Consider the following 19,883-nt stretch of genomic DNA (forward strand, 5'->3'; position numbering starts at 1 on the left):
TAGTGAGAATAAAATTTGTAATTTAAAATATATTGACTTTGACCCAGAAATTAATTTTCAGACTGCAAATTCACTGATATCTAAACTATATAGCTAGATGATTAAAAAAAAAAACACAGAAAACTCTGCAAAATATGAAGCCAACTTCTATTTTTTAAATTGTGTCTAAAGCCCTTTGTCTTTTTAAATTTTTGAAATTTGAACCTTAATTTAAGGTGAGGGATCTGTAACCAATGATTTTATGCATTGAGAAGACTTTTGAGAAGCAGCAAGTAGGTTAATCAATCAGGTACTTAAACTTAAATGATCATGGTGGAACTAATACTGGTTCTCTTGTTATAACATTAGCTTTGTTTTTTCTACATAGCATGGGATTGGGGACTGAATTTCTGTTTGTTTGTTTGTCTTTTAATATGTACAATTATTCTTAAAGAGCGTGTTTATGTTCCAATAATTCTCTACATATATATGTGTATACACACACACACACACACACACAAAGATTTTCTGCTATCGAATTCTAATTTTGAGCATGTTTGCTGATGGTGTGGTTCATTGAAGTGATTGAAGACTATCAAAAAGAGGAAATCTCACATATAACCTTTATTTTAAAAATACTATGCTGTGAAATGCTCTTGAAACTATATTATTTGAACAAAACCTGCTTCCACTTAAATGTGTATAAAATCAGCAGGCAAGTTTCTCAATCTAATAGTTCCTTCACCTGTCACCTCACGTCAAACCATAATTTTCCTATAATAGTATTTAACCTCTCTAGCTCTAGCCCCTATTAATGTATTCCTGTAGCTTGTTAAACATCTAGTTACCATCACTTTGTCTATTTTAGATTGCTCGTGCTAATGATTTATTTTCATATTCTCTAGGATATAGACCTGCACCTGACTGGATTTGATTTGTAAGAAGGAAATCTACAGTCAATGGCTACTCTTGCCACAGTGCTACTATGGAAAACAGAATGGTCAATAGGATATGGTCTGCTAAATAGTGATGACTGAAGATGCTACTTCAATACATGAGAAATCAATGGGAGACACTGGCTGCATGAAGGGCTTTCTGAGCTTTTCTCCACAAGCTCACTTCTAAAAGATTGGAGGCCTATTCTACCATTTGATAAGGTCTTTCTCACATGGATACAAATACCTTTGCCTCACTGTAACCAGACAACTAGACAACTAATGTGGGACCATGGCACCGCCCAGATACACGTGGCCAAACTATGTTTGGAGAGCAGTAATGGCATGCTTGGTACACAGGGGATTGGGTACCTCATTGACTCTCTGTGTGTTGGGATGTTTGCTTCAGGCCACCCATGTGCTCTCCCAAAAACTGGACGATGCAGATCCGCTGGTGACCACCAATTTCGGCAAGATAAGAGGGATTAAGAAGGAACTCAACAATGAAATTCTGGGGCCTGTTATTCAGTTTCTTGGGGTTCCATATGCAGCTCCGCCAACAGGGGAACATCGTTTTCAGCCTCCAGAACCGCCATCTCCCTGGTCAGATATCAGGAATGCCACTCAATTTGCTCCAGTCTGTCCCCAGAATATCATCGATGGCAGATTACCAGAAGTCATGCTTCCTGTGTGGTTTACTAATAACTTGGATGTGGTTTCATCATATGTACAAGACCAGAGTGAAGATTGCCTGTATTTAAACATCTATGTCCCAACTGAGGATGGTGAGTTTACTACAGAAAACACAGGGAGATATATTTGTATTTTGCTTTTCTATTCTAAGTTCTAACAATATTAAGTCACGTGTACTGGTAGCATGCATGGCTTTTCCTTTTGGCATGTAGACATATTTTACATGCGTGCATGCCGCTCTTTTTGTTTATGTGTGTTGGTGTATCTGTTCTTATTTTTTCCCGTGCCTACTCATTTTCTTTCCTCCACAGCACGCATATTTAGGTAGAAATGGGTTTCTAATTTCCATTTCCTACCAAATGACTTCTGAGAAGATGCATCAACATTTCTCCATTGCATGTGCAGACTCAACGAATTGGGGATCTTTCGCACTCAGTAAATGCAGGAGCATATTAAGTTAGATAGTGGTGTTGCATGTTCCGGCGGTCTGTGATGGAGCGCCATGTTATTTTCTAGTCTTCTATTCATTTTTCAGTAAAAAGAATATCCAAGGAATGTGCCAGGAAACCCGGCAAGAAAATATGTAGAAAAGGAGGTATGTATAAAAGTGGAAATAAAAAATGGGGGAAGAAGCTTGCAAAGGAAGAACAAGATATTCTCCCCAAGGATGATTTGCTGATGCTGGGAAGTGAATGGTTAGGTGATATGTGGAATTTATTGAATCTTGTCAAGGAATAGAAAGATGGTTAAGGAGAGTTCTAGCTGTGTAGCTAATAATGATGAAGATCGTTGGTGGTACCTTGTGTTCTAGTGCTGGTAGCATCGACCAAGGTTGAATCTCTGCTTTGAGTTTGTGTGGAGAGGAAAAGATACTTAGACTACTTATTACATTGCCTTCAAGGAACCCAAACGATGCTGCCTTCCCAACTCGTCCACTTTTGATCTGCAAACCCTTTTCTAGAGATATAGATTTCTATTCCTGTTAAAATTGATAAGTTCAGTCATAAACTTAGTTTTTTGTTTCTTTATTCTTAGCTCCTTCAGAACACCCCATGAATTTTCTCATGTAAAGGTAAATTTGACATGACTATTTGGCAATTACTATTATTAAGTAATGGCATTTTTCCCCCAGCCAGCCTTCTCATTTTCAGTAAATCTTCCAGAGAAAATGAGATTTTGCAGATTTTTATACTAAATATTTAGTCTTAAAATTACCTTAACATTTTCATATTTATGTTAAACAATTTAAAACAGGGAAGAACATGATTCAGAAGCTACAATTAAATCAACCTTCAAATCATCCTCTAGCCAGATTGAGCAAATGTAGATACTGACAGCTGCAAGCTTGCATCTGAATGTAGCGTGTCCATACTCCATTTTTATATAACATCCAGTGAATCACTCACAGGAGAGTATGATTTTCTATGGCAGTAAATCATCTATGTGTTATTTTGACCTTATTCATTACTTTGTAGAATTTCCAGTCTTCGTACAGAAGTCATATTAATATTCTAGTGTTGTATGTTCTATCTTTCTGTGCACTTCTAAACTCCTGGCTGGATCAAGGAAGATTTCATTACGACCTCCTTGTGGGGTGGGGAGTGACTAAACCGTTCTATGGCAATTGCATTATATGGAAGAAGCTCCATATAACAAAATTCTAGACTGCAGATAAGAAGCATTTGCATTAGATTGAATTTTGTTTTGTTTTGTTTTTGTTCTTATTTCTTTGGTCATACTGGTAGAATGGGATTTTATTATTGATGCCATGGTTTAGGTTAAAAACGTAGTGTGCTTAAGGTGGATACAGAGACAACTGGGTGTTTTAAATAACTAAATCAAAGTCTCTAGTTTTTCTTCAAATGAGAATAGCTGCAGTAATTTACATGCCTTCAACTAATGTACAATACTGCAGTGGTTATTATTATGCAGCTTATCAAGCATGTGTAATTAGCTAAGTGACTTTCACCTCCTATCACAAAGATGTTGATTCGCAAAGTCATAAATAAAGATGCTATTGAGGAATGCATAAATAGAGTGTAATACACAAAACTATCTACAATAAAAAAAAAAAAAAAGATAAAGACACCAAAAGGTAAGCTGGTAAATGAGAAAGGGACCTTTCTTCTCAGATCTCTTCAGAAGAGAATGCTTTCATTAGAAAATTCTTTTTCATTCTTCTTTGGATTGCTGGTTCTATGTGCTTTATGAAAGAGTTGGCAAAGAGGCAGGTAGGTTGTGCTATTTACTTTGGCAAACTTCGAACTGAATTATAATTAGCCTGAGGACAAAAATCTAGACCTACCTTCTCCAGTCTGTGTGGCTTATAATCCACATCTGTTGTGTTTTTATAGTAAACATTCTAAAAAAATTATTTAGCTTTGGTATGTAATATATCCCATTAATGTTAAATAATTTCTTCTGGTAGCTGTTTGTATATTATCCCCAAATCTATATAACAAAGAATTTAAATTTCATTTTCTACAGTCTTTTAAAAATGAAGCTGAAGTTTAGAACTTGATTTTTAAACAGAGGAGTAGAGTTATTTTTTCTCCAACTTTTACCTTTTTTTCCTTCTCTGTCATGAAGGCTCTATTCTGGTCATTTCAAGAAATTATATTTTCCTGGTTTATGAAAATATTAGACATTTAATCTATGCATATACTGATATATATTTCATATGGACTATGAGTTCTTCAACAGAATTCTACGAGTTTATAAAGATGGTTCAGGAACTGTATGAATACAGTTGTGCTGCATTTTACCTAGGTGCTAATAAAATTCTGGATTGTTATTATTTGTCTTATTTTTTTACTTGTGTGTGGTCACCTGCAGAGGCAGGTACACTATAATCTGTGCATACTGTATTCATTCAAAACTATTTCTTTATTGCCTATTATAATTCATACAGTAATCAAGGAAGTAGGTAATGAGACAGAGAAAGATCTCTCTCTCCACAGAACTTAAATTCAAGTAAGTTTACAAATAACAAGGCATTTTTTTGTACTTCAGTCTGTATAAAAGAAAATCTTCCTCCTCCTCCAAGAGATGCATTACTATAATTTTTAAGTGGAGCATTTATAATATTTTCCCATGCAATTGAAGAAGAAAGCATATTTTTACTGATAGGTTGCCTTTCATTTAAAACAGGTCCCAATTGCACTTTTTAATCTATCTTTTTATATTTCCCACGATAGATTGAGCCATATGTTAATTACTCTCTAGATATTTCTTCAGGGTTTATTCTTGCAAAATTGAAAGAAAAGATGAGGCTTAAAATGAGATGACTGTCAACACTTGCCCAAATAGGCAGATAACATGTGATAGAAACTGGGATTTGGAGATGGAGGACAAACACCATTTATTACAAAAACTTCATGAGAAAACTCTATTGCTATTCTTATTTTACAAATAAGAAAGTAGGTTCGGAGAGTTAAGTGTTCTGACCCAGTTTCTACTGCTAGTAAGTGGTAGAGTCAGGTTTGGCCCTAGTTCTTGCTTATATTGGATGCAATTCCATTACATTAAATTACCTCCTGTAGATAATTTCTATACCAGAGGCCTGTATCTCACAACCCTCTTGCCCTCCCTTTCTTCCTTCTTCTTTTGAACATTCATATATGTCATGAATTCTTTTTATTCCATCAGTTGACTCTATTTAAGACAGATTTAATGCTCACCTTAATTGAATTGGGTCAGCCACTGATTCCCAGAAAGCATTTCCTGTACTCATTTTAGTAAATACTTTTAAATATTATGCATGTTTTCTTACTGTACAGACCAAGATCCCAACATAGTCTCCTGGCTGTTAGCAAGAGTAGCTTTAATTTGCTTATGTTTCATTTTGTTTCTCTAGGTTGCTCTCTTGTGAGAGTTGCCAGCAAACAGTAAAGTGGTCAAATATTAGGCAGTAAACATGAGAAGGAGAAACTAGAGACCCAGAGAACCCACAGACGAATTGATTGGCTCATGGATACCCTAGAGTTGTGTAGCTTTGTATTTCTCCAGCACTTTCACTATTATTTGCATAGTTCTTTTGAGATTAATACAGAATTAATTTTTATTTTTATTTCTACAGTGGCAAGAAGGTTTTTTTTTATTTACCCCAATTTTTAGAAAATTAGATTCTTTATAGATGGCTCTGGTACAATTCTTGGCTCCTTGTACATTTTATTCTTTCTTTTATATCTTCTGTTTAGTAGCCTTTACCTGAGATAATATTGAATTCATTCAAAAGCCTTTGCCACATATTAATATTTAGGATATATTTGGTTGTTATTTGCATAGAGACTGATTTTTGCATGATTAAATATGCGTAACAATGACTATCCCTATCAACGTGATTTTAAAAAGAGGTTATATTCTAGAATGTTCTTCCTTTTTGCTTATACATTTTTAGCTAATTTATTTATTCATTTGACATATATTTATTGAATTTTTACTCTGTGCCAATTAGATTACTGCTCTGGATCTGAGAGATATGTCAGAGAAACAAACAAACACACAAACAAACAAAACCAAATTGTTGCCCTTCTGGAGCTTACATCGTAGTGTGTGGACAAAAAATATAGGCAATAATCAACTAAATTTAAGAGGTGTAAGAAGATGAGAAGTAAACAGAGCATGGAGGATCAAGAGTGCTGGTGTAGAAGGTGAAGGTGATATTAGAAACAATAATCAAATCAGTATAGTCCTCATTGGAGCGACGGCCTGAAGGAGATGAAGTGTGTATCTGGAGAAAGAGCAAAGCAAAGAGGTAGCATAAAGGCATTTAGGTGACAGTCTGCCTCGTGTATTTAAGGAACATCTAGTATATAGTGAGTCTGGAAAGTGTAGAAAGAGGGGTGATGAGTTTCGGATGATCTGACTTTATGTTAAAGAGATAATTCTGGCTGATGTACTAAGAGCAGATTGTGTTCCTAGAATAATAGATTTGCCATCAATTAAGATAGAAAAAAAAAAGGAACGCAGAGAGGCACAGTGGAAATATGATATTTTGTTTTGGATACGTTAAATTTCAGATGACTATTAAACATCCAAGTGTAGATATCAAGGAGCCAGTTTAAAGTTCAGGAGTGAGGTCAAGGTGGAGATATACATTTGGGAGTCACTGTGATGTGAAGCCTGAGTGAGAATAAAAGGAATTAAATGAAAATGGAGAAAAGAAAAAGGTACCAAATACTAATCCATGGGATAGTCCAACATGAAGAGAGGTCTGGGAGACGAGAAGGAAAGGCAATGGAGACTGAGAATGTGTTATATGTGAGATGAGAGGTAAACCGGTATTTTTTTGTTGTCCAGGAAGGCAAGTAAAGAAAATGCATCAAAATAAACACAGTTATCAACTCTGCAAAATGATCTTTTGTGATATGGTGTGGGTCTTACACACTGATGTGGGTCTAAGAGAGAATGGGAGAAAATTTGGAGTTGCTGAGCATAAATAACTATTTTAAGGAGTTTTGCTATAAAAAGGAGCAGGATAAAAATGGGTGCGAAAGGGCAATAGAGGTTGTTTTTGTTGCTGCAGGTTAAGATGGAAGAAATAAAGAAATGTTTGTGTATAGTAATAAGGCAACACTTAGAAATATAGGAGAAAGATGGTAGAATGCTAGAATAACATCTTCAGAGAGAGACGGCATCTAGTACACAGTTGGAAGTTTTGGATGAAAAATGGTAGGTAGATGATTTAAATTATCATGTGGCCAGGGAGAGAAATGGCAGCAGGTTTCTGTCCTCATCGAATTGCTTCGGTTTGAGTTTTTTGATGTGTAATACTAAGGGAACTGAAGATACAATTAAAATTGGTAAGCTCTTAATGTGTTCTAGACATTTAGCCTTCTTAATTTATTTAATATCACAAGCTTATGAGGCTTTTATTCCCACTTTACAAATTCAGATATGGAAGACCAAAGAGATGAAGTATCTTGCCAAAAGATACATAATTTGTTGGTGGCCAAATATATTTTCTTTGAAGAGACTATTTCAGAGCAGAGGGAATAAAACAAAATAACACAATATCGGCAACAACAATTCTGTTTATAAGAAAATAGTGGTCAATTTGCTAGTAGAAAAATCACTGTAAAGGGGAATAATTACATCTGGTTCATTTGGGGTTTGAAGATAAAACCAGACTTAACCAGAGATTTGGCTTCATATTTGAATTAGTAGCCCTGGAGAGATGTGGTTAAATCATCTAACAGCTAAACAGTTTAAGTTGGAACTCTGCAATGAAGTAGATCTAAAAGGTTGTAAAGTTTTAAAAGAACAACATCAATTGTCCCATTGTTTACTGACAGGCAGAGTCTCCTGAAGCAAATGATTAAAAGACCATTGTAGTTGTCCAACTCAATTTTCCTGAGAATAAATACTGTTTTACTTATAGAAAATGGGGTTGAAGTTGAAAACATTTAAGACTTATGCCATCAGCAAAAAGAATTATGCCACAAAATAAATCCTTCGTAGAAACTGCTTTCCTTTCTCCTACTCAATATATTAGCACATTTTCTTTATTGTTTTCACATATACTCGTACAACATACTATTAGCTTAATGATTATAACACAGTATTTGCTTTTCTTCACTTCTATGTTACTCACCATTACAGATTTTGTTGATAATCTTTTGACGTTTAATATTTGTCCTGTGAATACGCTTCTTCTTCCCCCAATAGTGGTACAAGCTAAAGTAGTTTAAGAAATGACCAACTTCAAATATCACACCAGTGTATACATTTACTAGTAACAATTACATAAACTCATTCTGGAGTTGATAATCTTTATCTCTGGACTAGATGTGGAAGTGTAACTTCTAATCATGGACAGAGTACTTTATATAACATTATTGTATTCGTTTCTTAGGCCTACTGTAACAAATTAGCATAAACTATGTGACTGAAGAGAAAGAAAGAAAGAAAACAAACAGATTTATTCTCTCACAATTCTGGAGGGGAGAAGTCCAAAATCAAGGAGTTGGCAGGGTTGGTTCTTTCTGGAGACTCGGAAGGAGACTCTCCTTGCCTCTTTCCTGTCTTCTGGTGGTTGCCAACAGTCCTTAGCATTCCTCAGCTTGTAGTTACATCGCTCCACTCTGTACCTCTGTTGTCACAAGGCTTTCTTCCCTGTGTGTCTCCCAGTATCTCCGTGTCCTCACTTAGCCTTCTTTAAAGGTGCCCAGTCATTGGATTTATGGCCTACCCTAATCCAGGATGACCTCATCTTGATTACTTTACTAGGGCTGCCCTAACAAAATACCACAAACTGCGTGGCTTAAACAGCAGAAAACTATTGTCTCAATTTTGGAGGCTGGAAATCTGAGACCAAAGTGTCAGCAGGGTTGGTTCCTTTTGAGGGCTTTGTAGAAGAAATCTGTTCTAAATCTCTCTCCTTGGTTATAGATGATTGTCTTCTCCCTATGTCTCTTCACATGACAGCCCCCCATCCCCCACATCCCCTCATGTTTAGGTCCGTGTTCCACTTTTATGTGGTTACCGATCATATTGGGTTAGGGGCTAATCCTAATGACCTCATCTTAACTAATGGTATCTGTAAAGACCCTATTTCTAAATAAGGTCATTCTTATTTAGAAGTATTCAGGATTAGGACTTAAACATATGAATTTGGGGGTAACACAATTTAGTCACATTCGGAGGTTATAGGTAGACATGAATTCCTGAGGGAAACCAAGCACACTTCTATTTTTTTCAAACTGAATCACCAAGAAGATCTCAGAAGGGTGCTATCATTATTGCGTATTTTATAAGTGGAGAAATTATCACTTACTGGGGTTAAATAACTCAACCAAAGTCAAATTGTGACTAGTTAGGAGTGCCAGGGCTACGTTTCAAATCAAAACTCAAATTTCATGTGATATCTAATCCCTCCAATACATATGGATTCTCTCTGCTCTTTTGATAATTTTTTTTTAATTTTTAAAGTATTTTTCTGTCAAAATAGAGTACTATGCATTAATGTAGATACTTTTAAATATCGAAGTGTTCGACTCTGTGTGTACAAAATGATTCAGATTTTTTTAACTTGCTCCAAATTTCAAAAGTTTTATCCAATGGTTGCTTACATGCAAACATTATTTTAGTTAAAATTAAGATCCCTTCCAACTTAAAACTGTAGTGGCATTGATTTTTAGTACTGTTATATTTGTCATTTTAGGCAATTAGACAAAGTTCTTTTTGAAATAATTTTTAATTTAAGACCTATTTCTTTGTGTACTGTAATCCTATTCATCTGGTATCTATGTAATGATAGCACTGAAGCAATTTAATTATAGCCCATAATTTCCATTATAGCATGCAAACTTGCAAAAATCAGCTTTAAAGAATGACAAAAAGAAGTCTTAATAAAAGAAACTGGGGTCAATGAAACCATAATTATAATCTTCAAAAGTAGAAAATCTGATTAATCAACAACAGTTGATTTTCTGCTCCTTAGTTCAGGACTGAAGAAAGAAGTCTTCACTCCCCTTCATCCCTTTTCTTTCATCATTCCTCAGTCCCGTCTTCCCCTCTCCCACCCTCCCTTCTTTCCTCCCTTCCTTCCTCCCTTCCTTCTCCCCTCCCTCTCTCCTTTCCTCCTTCCCTCCTTCCCTCCCTCCCTCCCTCCCTCCCTCCCTCCCTCCCTCCCTCCCTCCCTCCCTTCATTCCTTCTTCCTTTTTTCTTTCTGGTGTTGATGTTGTTGGCTCTGTTTTGTCTTCAGTGTCCCAAAGGCACTGCCTCAGGTTCCCTATATGGCTATTCCCTCTCTCTCTCAGCTGGAGTCTCCTGCAGGCATAGCACTCATGTCCAACACCACTGGAGGCTAAGTTTGGCCGGATATATACTTTACCCTCACAGAGCTTACATTGCAATGACAGCCTGCCAGTAACAAGAAACAAGATGTTTAACAAATTAAAAAAAAAGTAATTAAAGTTGACATTCAATATTATATTAGTTTCAGGTGTACAGCATAGTGGTTAGGCATTTATGTAACTTACAAGGTGATTCCCCCCAATAAGTCTTGTACTACACACCTGGCACCATACATAGTTATAGCAGTATTATTTTTATTCCCTGTGCTATACTTTACATCTCTGTAACTGTTTTGTAACTGCCAATTTTTACTTCTTAATCCCTTCACTAGTTTCACCCAGCCCCACAACCCCGATCCCATCTGGCAACCATCAGTTTGTTCTCTGTATCTATGAATTTGTTTCAGAAGCAGGACATTTTTGTTGGCGGCCCTGTCAATATTACCAAGTAAATGTAAGCCTGATTTGCATTAAAATCTCAAAACAAAATGAGGGAATGGCTGTTCCTGTGAAAAAAATAAATAAAAAGGTAATGATGCTGATATTTGGTGCTGTGTTTTCTATAATAAAACATTTAATTAAATCTTTAAATGTGTATGGAGCACAAAATATGCAAATCAGAATAAAATACATCAGGCATAACCAAGACTATATCAGCCCTGTTGCCTGAGCCCACCTTAGTTGCTCTGCCAAGAAGCAGTGGTTTAAAACTGTCCATCCATCTGTTAAAACAAACAAACAAACAAACACAAAGAAACAAAACAAACAAACCAACAAAAAAAACAGCCTGTGCTGTACCTATACAATCTCTGTAAAGCTTCGGAGTGTTTTAGCTACTGATACAAAGCTGCTGAGTTATTGGGCTACAGGCTATCTCTCCTAGAGGTAAATTAACAGCTGCTGCTCTGTGGTTCTTTTCACATTTTTGTTGAGTGTGTAATCTGTGCAGGGCTCTGTGGTTGGTCCCAGAGACACAGAGATAAGAAACAGCATTAAAGATTTGCCCTCAAAGCGCTCACTATCTTGTGGGATGGCAGATACAGAAGGAGAAAATTAGGTAGAAAGTGCCCTGAGGAAGGGAAGCAAAGGGCTTATGGGAATGCATAAGGAGAGGTGGCTATGGTTTATAGATGTTTTGTGACAGAAAGTTGTCCCTGAGGTGAGCCCTCAGGAATGACTATTAAAGTCCCTTGATGTCTTCAAAGGCTAGTGTGGTCTGTGGGACCATTTTACTGATTAACTCCAGATTAAAATATTTCTGAGTGCTCATTAAAATGGTTGGTTGCTCATTTATTTGCAGGTGTGTATGTATGTCTATATGTGTCCTCCTTCTTTGCCGGGAGAGCAGTTGTCTCCTGTCATTGCTCTCACCTTGCCAGACTTTCAAGACACTGAAACGTCACTGCCCACGTCTGAGCTACTGAATCTGATCTCTCCTGGGTTGGACAATTGAGCAACCCCACTTTTCAAAAATAAAACGCACAAACAAGAAACATTTGTGAAATGAAAACAAATCATCTTGAAATGAGCATCCCCACTATGGGTAATCTATAGCAACTTACACATGGAGATTTTTTCAAAGATTATTATTTTTTTAAATTTTATATTCTAAATAACTGAGGCTGTTGAAGAGGTTACTTTCAAATAAGTAAGGACATCTCAGGGATGTGTGCAGGCATCACTTACCCCCGATATTCAGTACATTGCACACATTATCCTGTTGTCTTAATGCAACCCTTTCCTCCTTCCTTCTCCTCTTCCTCACCATAATCTAGAACTTCCATCATTTCTTGCCTGAATCACTACAATAGTCTCATAGCAGGCCTTCCTGTTTCCACTCCTGCTTTTGCAATCTGTTCTACACGTAGCAGCCAAGTATGTCCCCCTTGCTCTCTACATTCTAGCCTTGATGATCACCTTTTGGTTACTACAATAGCCAGTCTCTATCCTACCTCAGGACCTTTGCACTTGTTGTTTCTTCTACCTTACACATACAGTGTCTACCTTTTTTCCTGGCTAAGTCTTATAATTCAAGTCTTGGCAAAATGCCACCTTGTGAAAACAGCCTTTGCTGAGCACTCTACTAAGCTAACCTCATCTGACTCTCTACCTCCAGTTATTCATTTACATTCCCTTGGTTATTTCCTTCATCATATTTTGATCTTTATATGAAAGTATCTCGTTCATTTATGTACTTACATGTTTGCTCTCTGTCTGCCCCAGAAGAACATTTCTCTTCTTCACTGCTCTATCCCCAGTACTCACAGGGGATTCAATAAGTATTCATTAAAAACATAAACAGCCTTAGAAAACAATGCACTTTGTTGGAGAGAGCCTTCATTCGCCCACCATCATTTGCATTTTTGAGTAATACTACACCTGCTACCATTCCTCACCAGATATAGCAAATACGAATATATTCTCTGCCTCTCTGCGAAGCAATCACCGTTTGTTTATGGCTCCCAAAATGAAGAAAATTTCAAAGCCCACATCAGAGCCCTTAACTAAGAAATAACAGTGTTCAGTGGTTCAGTGTCTGACAGATATTACCTGGACTCTGTTGCAGGGGCCCTTGGGGCCGAGTGGCTGCCAACAGCCGAGGCTCTTGGCTCTCTGCCTATGCACGTTACTGCCAGCCTTATTGCCTCTGTACTGAATTTATATTTTAATACAGGGCGCCAACAATGCATTTGTGTAATAGGAGCATGGAGAATAACTTGTTTTCCAGACCGAAGCCTTCATTTTCTCTTCCTACCTTCTAATTGAATTTCCCTTTCCTCTTACCCAGCCCCATTTTCCCTCCCATGATAAATCTATATTCTCTTCCAATTATTTTACTTTTGTTGTCCTTGTTGTACCCTCCACCTCTGTGATGGGAATTCTGTGAAGACGTGTCGTTTGGGGTCAGTGAAGAGGCAGAGCCTGAGTACTAGAATGGTCTAAGAAGAGGTCTAGCGGGATTTGTTTAAGGGATTTTCTACACAGCATGAAGGAGCCCTCCAGTGGCCTGTGTCTTCTTCCTTACGATTTAGCTTCAGGGGGTTCAATACCACCATTAACATGTACAGGTATCCCCTTTCCTTCTTTTATTCCACATTAGAAGGTACTAGCTGTCCTAAAAAAGCCAGAAACCACTTTATAAAATGGGACACATCAGAAAATGAGACCTTAACGTATATACAACACCACAGAGTTTTGAGAACATGGTTGGTGCCCAATAAATGGTTGATAAATGAAGGAACATTTTGAGCATGACAGCCAGTGGGCAGCTTAGATTACTGAGATAAATGGAGAGGCCAGTGGCTTTTCTAGTGGATGGTGGAGCCTGGATCCTGGACTGTTGAGGGTGGAGGAGAGGCACAATGCTAAGAGCATTATAGACCTAGAATTTCTCAATCTAGTTGTGAGAGAAAAATCAGGCAGTAACAGGGACTAGATCGGTGTCTTGGAACACACTGCAGAGCTGATGGAGGAGAGGGTGTTAGATTCCGGGCAGGACTGGCTTCATGGAAGTGTGCTCTGTGCAGTCAAACTGATCTTTGTGCTCAGAACAGCTCCACACTTAGTGAAACGCTTGACTGTCGCCATCATTAAATTCATCATCATTTTTGAACATGGGATCCTGCATTTTCGTTTGGCACTGGGCTCCACACATTATGCAGCCAGTCTGCTCCCTGTCTTTGCTGGCGTTTTCCCCATGCTGCATACCCATAGGTACTCATATAATTAGGAAAGACAGTAGAACAGAAACCCTCTGTGCGTGTTGAAAATTTTGGTTAAAACTCTCAACTACGAACATTTGTGTGTGTACCCTTACAGTTCCCCTCACCTATAAGGAGAGCAATGAACAAAGGACTTGGGGAACGTTGTAATTTGGGGAGATAAAAAGTCTGCTGTTTTGTTTTCTCTTATTCCTATTATTATGCATTTGTTCATTCTCTCATGAAACAGTTATTAAGTGTCTAATATGTCCTACAGACTATGCTAGACACTGAGGATAAAAACAATTAGATGTGGTATTTGCCCATAAGGGAGAATCAGGAAAGGGATAATAAAAACAATTATTCTAATAGCTACCACTTGTACAGTGCCTATCATGGAGCAGCTACTGTTTTAAGGGTTTTGTATGGTCACAAGTTGCTTGGTGAGGGGGTTACATTCTGAGAAATGCATCGCTAGGTGAGTTCATCATTGTGCAAATGTTTAGGGGCCATGATGACCAAAACAACATGAGATGAAATCAAGCAGAAGAGAAAAATGATGCAGTCAACAGCCATAGTAAACACGAGATGTGTGAGACTGCTGCCACTATAACATGGCACACTGTTTTACAACAACCTTTTTTTCTTTAATAAGTAGAAAGAGTACATTCTAAAATAGTGATAAAAGTTTAGTATAATAAATTCATAAAGCACTAACAATAATTTATGATCATTATCAAGTATTATGTACTGTATATAATTACATGTGCTACACTTTTGTACAGCTGGCAAAGGAGTGCGTTTGTTTGCACCAGCATCACCACAAACATGTGAGCGATGCACTGTGCTGAGACATGACAGCTGCGATGTCACTAGGCCATAGGAATTTTTCAGCGTCATTATAATCTTATGGAACCACCCTCATCTATGCAATCCGTTGTTCACTGAACTGTCAATATGTAGCACATGACTATATTAACTCAATTCTCACAAAAGGCTTATGAAATCATTACTATCAGCATCCTCACTTTACTAATGAGAAATGTGAGTCATGGATAGGTTACCTAAACTGTACAAGTTTCCATTGCTAGAAAGTGGCACATCCAGGCTCAAAACCAGGCACCTTAACGCTGTTGACTGTGCCCTTAGCTGCTAAGTGTGAGAAATGCTAGAGGGAAGTGAGTAAAAGTGATATATGGTAGTATGCTGCCCAAAGGAGGGACTCTCCAGTTCTCTCACAGATGGGAGCTGGTAAGAAAAGGTTTTATCAAAATAATCTTGCTTGAAAGGGCATGTGAAGAAGGACATGGCCCCTCCACTGAGGAAGAGGATTTTCTGGGATGAGGTGGGAGATGTAGCTGTGTAGAGAGCAGCATGTGACCAGAGAGTGCACTGGGAGATGAGTCTGGATGAGGCAGCTACCACGTCTTGGTGTCTTAGGAGCTTGGGGGTTTTCTTTAGGTGACAGCAAGTCATTAACAATTTCAAGCAAAGTCTTGACACGATCAAGTGAGCACTTTAGAATAGTTTCTCTGACAACTGAATAAATGGTATAATCTAGGATGAAAAACCACAGTAGAGAGGAATAGAAACATATGGCAGTGGTGTGTGAGCGACCACGAGGGCCATACCAAAGGCACTGGCTGGGGTAGAAAGAAGGGAATGAAGGGTAAGAAGTGTTGATTGGAAGCTCCATCAGGTTGGAGAGTTGGCTGGCTGATTGTTGGGAGGGCAGAGGAAGGGAAGGAGCCTAGGTTAGCTCTCGAATGTCTCCCTGCCCAGAACTTTCCTTCTTGCCTGTATTACCTTTAGCCGACTTTCTCTAACACGGCTTCTTCACCAGGACTGAAGATGAGGGCACAGGATGGAAAGTGAGCTAGAATAAAGAAATGAAGTTTGACAGAGGGAAAGTGCTCTTGGAAGAGGAGAAAGAAAAAAAGCTCCAGAAAACAAACAGAAGGACAGAATGGAACACTGAACACATTTTTATCTGCCATATGCCAGATGTAAGGTAAACTCTAGAAAAGAATGCCACACATATATATTTATTTTACTGAATCATCTTTTAGTTCTAGAACTTAAAGGAGAGATAACTATGTCAGAATAAGACAGAGACAGATGACAGGGAAGTGTGGTAAGGGGACAGAGCAAAGAGTCATAACTTTGTAACCTACCCTTGGTTATGGCAAGCTTGAATGTACAAGCTTGAAAAGGAAGACATACATAGATAGCAAATCACAAACTGTCAACTGAAAGGAAAGCAAAATCATTTAGTTAAATGTAAATTGCTAAGAAAAGCAGACAGGTGCATAATTTATGTAGATTTGTCCTAATGACAAGACAAATGAACGTAATTTTTCGGAACATTAGTAACTGAGAAAATACATGTTTATTGAATTCAACATGTATTTCTGTAGCATTGAATATGTGGCATGCTTCATGCTAGGTATTAGAATACAAATACAGTCTGTACAAATTAGTAACACACACAGACGTACATATGTGTCCTGGACTTAGGCAGTTGAAATCTAGTATGAAGTCAAATTATAAATAATCAGATAAATAATTACAAGACTAGAGAGGTCATTAGAGGGGTGAAATGTTGCAGATCTTCATAAAAATGCAAGAATTTATCAAGTTGGGTGTGACCCAGAAAAGCTCTTTAAAGGAAGTCACATTTTGGGTTTGCCCTGAAGGATGGGTCGGCTTTCAACAAGCAGAGATGTCCAGCAAAAGGAAAGAAAGGCACAGCAGTTAGCAAAGTTTGGAGACAGTAAATATCCAGTTACTTGGATCACAAAAGACACTGAACTGTGATGAAATATTGGGTGTAGTGAAATAGCAGAAGGCCTAGAAGGCCAAGATAAGTGGCTTTACTAGCACCGGGCATGCGTTAATGATGTTTGGGGCAAGGGAATAGGATAACAGGAGTGTGGTTTCAGAGGAAGGTAGGCAAGGAACGGGAAGGTGGATAATTGGTTAGATCGTAGGAAAAGAGACTAGATAAGAGGTACAGGTCCTGTAGTTGATATAAAAAGTGGCCAATGGAAATGAAAAAAGATCATGGATTTGAGGGACATTTCAAAGAAGAATTGGAAATTGCAAAACTATGGAGATGGACAGTGAGCTAAGAGGCCCTGGTAAGGTTGGCAGCAGATTGGAGACAATATGGCCCAGAGGAAGATGATGCCGTGAATAAATCATATTTCCGGATTTAGTCCAGGAATAAATGAGTTGGTGAAATTTTCAGCAAAATTGATCATGTGAAAGAATATACCATCCTTTTATTTATTTTTATCAATATGGCGGTATAAGAAAAGCTATGAGTTTATAGTATGTTCAAATCAGATGTTAACCTCATCAACGCAAAGAAATGCTCTGAAAAAATCCTACATTCATTTTTTTACCAACAAGGGGGGAAAAAGAAAACATGACACATCTTCTGCACTAAAATTTCCCTTTTACTGACATTTCTGAGCTGTGTATAATGCTAGATTTCTAAAGGGAAATGAATAGGGTACATAATACTTCTCTCAGAAAAAAGGCCACCCACCGCCATTGGCTGTGTGAATATAATTTTCACTGACAAGCCAAGATGGAGACATGTATACAAGGCCAATTGCCAGACTCAGCCTGTTTTTCCAGCTATTTAACTGTACACATCAAGTGCTGTGTTTATTTGCATGGAAATGGAATGGACCCAAAGAACTTAAAAGCAGTGAAGCTACGTGTCTTGTTGTGAGAAATACAGATGGGACTCGTATGCTTTTCCCTGGGACTTGTACACCTTGATCATTAAAACCACATAAACCTCAGAGAAAGACTGAGAATACGGAATGTGGGACATGAAGTAGAAAATTATCTAAAGCAATGGCAGGAACATCTGGCAAGATCAGAGTATGATAGAATGCCCAGATTGCTTTTTGATGCTGACTTGCTGGAAGGAGAAGAGAAATAGTCCGAGGAAAAAGACAGGGGGAAAAAAAATCAAACTCGTTTTGAGATTAGGAAAATGAAAGTTCACATTTATCAAGTGATCGTACTGACTGATCAGTTTTCATAATATGATCAATTAGGAAATTTAGTTTTTTTTTGTTTTTTTTTGAGGTTTTGGAAAAATAAAAATAGAGAACAAAGTAACTAGCTGACCCAATTAGTGAACACAGCAAGTTGCCATATTTCTTGCCCAATAGCAGATGCAGGCCTTAGGGGAGCTGAACACCACCTTCCAGATCATTGAACAAATGACTTCTTTAGTGTACTAATTATGCTGAAAGAGTTAAAAGAGCTTCTAACTGCATCTACACCCTAGGGAGTGTTGAGTCCCAGGGAAACTCAGCTGAATGAAGAACGAGACTGTGACTATTCCTAAAATGCCCACATCCTATCCCATCACCATTCTACAGCAACGTGTATTTATTCCTCTCAGTCCACCTTGTTTGCCACGTCTGTGTTAGTAGCCTGCCTCTAATATGGCTTCTACAAAAACTTCAGTGAAGGTCAACCTTAGTGAAGCTTAAACAATGCTGCGTATTTTGTCCTTAAAATCCTTTGGCATGGAAGTCAACCATACTGATTGAGTGTTGGCAGCAGGAGAGCCTATCTACGGTGTTGTCAAGGAGCTCCGTCTGATGGAAAAGGAAGTTAGGACAGGTACATACACAACGTAAGTGGAACGGAGGGTGATTATGTTCACGAAAGAAGAAAAAGCAGAGTCTTTGAAGGTTTGAAAGGAAGGAGGGATGATGTCCAATGGTAAATGTGTTTTGGATGAGGTTAGAGGGTGGACAATTGAAAAAAAAAGAAACAAATAAAAAAAAAAACTGATAGGATTTAAAATGACCTAGAATAATACCGACTTATAAGTACACAGAGTGTGCCAAAAAAAAGTGTACACATTTTAAGAAAGGGAAAAACTATTAAAATTGTAATACTCAGTATATACCGATAACAAAAGATGACTACAAGTCATGTCTGACTTCTGCAATTACAAGAGGTGCTCAATGTGGTACCCATCAATGTCCACACACTTCTGATTATGGCAAACTACTGCTTGAGCAACGTGGACCAAGGTGTCCACCTGTATACAGTTTTTTGGCACCCCTGGTATATGGAAGGAGAGAAGTGTGCCAAGACGAAAGAATAGCGTGAGCAAAGGGAGCATGGAGGCAGGAAAGAACAAGGATTGTGACTCTCAGGTGGCTGGAGTTGGGCTGGCAAACAGGTAAGGTGTACCAAGAAGGAAAGATTGATTGGGACTTTTGTGAAGGACTTTGAATGCCAGCATGAGGATTTTACATTTAATTTGGTAGGCAAAGGGGAGCCACCAGATGTTTGTGCATAAGAGTGAGGTGATTAAAACTGTTTCAGGAAGATTAATTTGGTAGTTGTCTTTGGTTAGATCGATGTTGCAAGAGGCAGGGACTTTGGAAAAAAAAAAAGTTAATAGGCTTTTGTAATTAAGTCATGCGACAAGGAGTTGATCAGTAATTTAAAAAATATCTTATAAATATTTAAAATTTCCTGCAGTCCCATTGATATCTGTTTAAAAGGCTTCAAAGGAATTTCAATAAAGAGCATTATTAGCTCCCCCCTCCATTTTTTTTTTTTTTTTCCGAAGAAGGAAAGGTATTTTGGAAGAACCAGTACATACAGTTGAAATGTACTCTGGGAAAGGGGCTGGGCCCTCTGGTCTCCTGCCAGCAAATCAGCTGTGGAAAGAATTCTGGCTGGTTTCATGGCTTCCTGTGTTGGCTCTGTAATTGTGTTACTGTGT

At 37.8% G+C, this 19,883-nt stretch overlaps 1 protein-coding gene across 12 annotated transcripts in view; it reads left to right on the forward strand.

The window, feature by feature from the left end:
* NLGN1 (neuroligin 1) overlaps positions 1 to 19,883 on the forward strand; it is a 773,311-nt gene that overhangs the window by 161,967 nt on the left and 591,461 nt on the right. For 7 of the 12 annotated variants that reach the window (XM_074328067.2, XM_074328080.2, XM_074328082.2 and 4 more), the window contains exon 2: positions 885 to 1,699. In XM_074328067.2, the coding sequence (XP_074184168.1) occupies positions 1,207 to 1,699 (493 nt within the window). In that variant the 5' untranslated portion in view covers positions 885 to 1,206. Of the gene's footprint in view, positions 1 to 884; positions 1,700 to 2,142; positions 2,203 to 19,883 lie in introns of all 12 variants that reach the window. The other 5 variants (XM_074328041.2, XM_074328051.2, XM_074328044.2 and 2 more) reach the window with 1 other exon arrangement.

The sequence above is a fragment of the Rhinolophus sinicus genome, chromosome 17 (genome assembly GCF_057876585.1).
Source record: "Rhinolophus sinicus isolate RSI-liver-muscle chromosome 17, RSI-T2T, whole genome shotgun sequence".
In the NCBI taxonomy this organism is placed as follows: domain Eukaryota; kingdom Metazoa; phylum Chordata; class Mammalia; order Chiroptera; family Rhinolophidae; genus Rhinolophus; species Rhinolophus sinicus.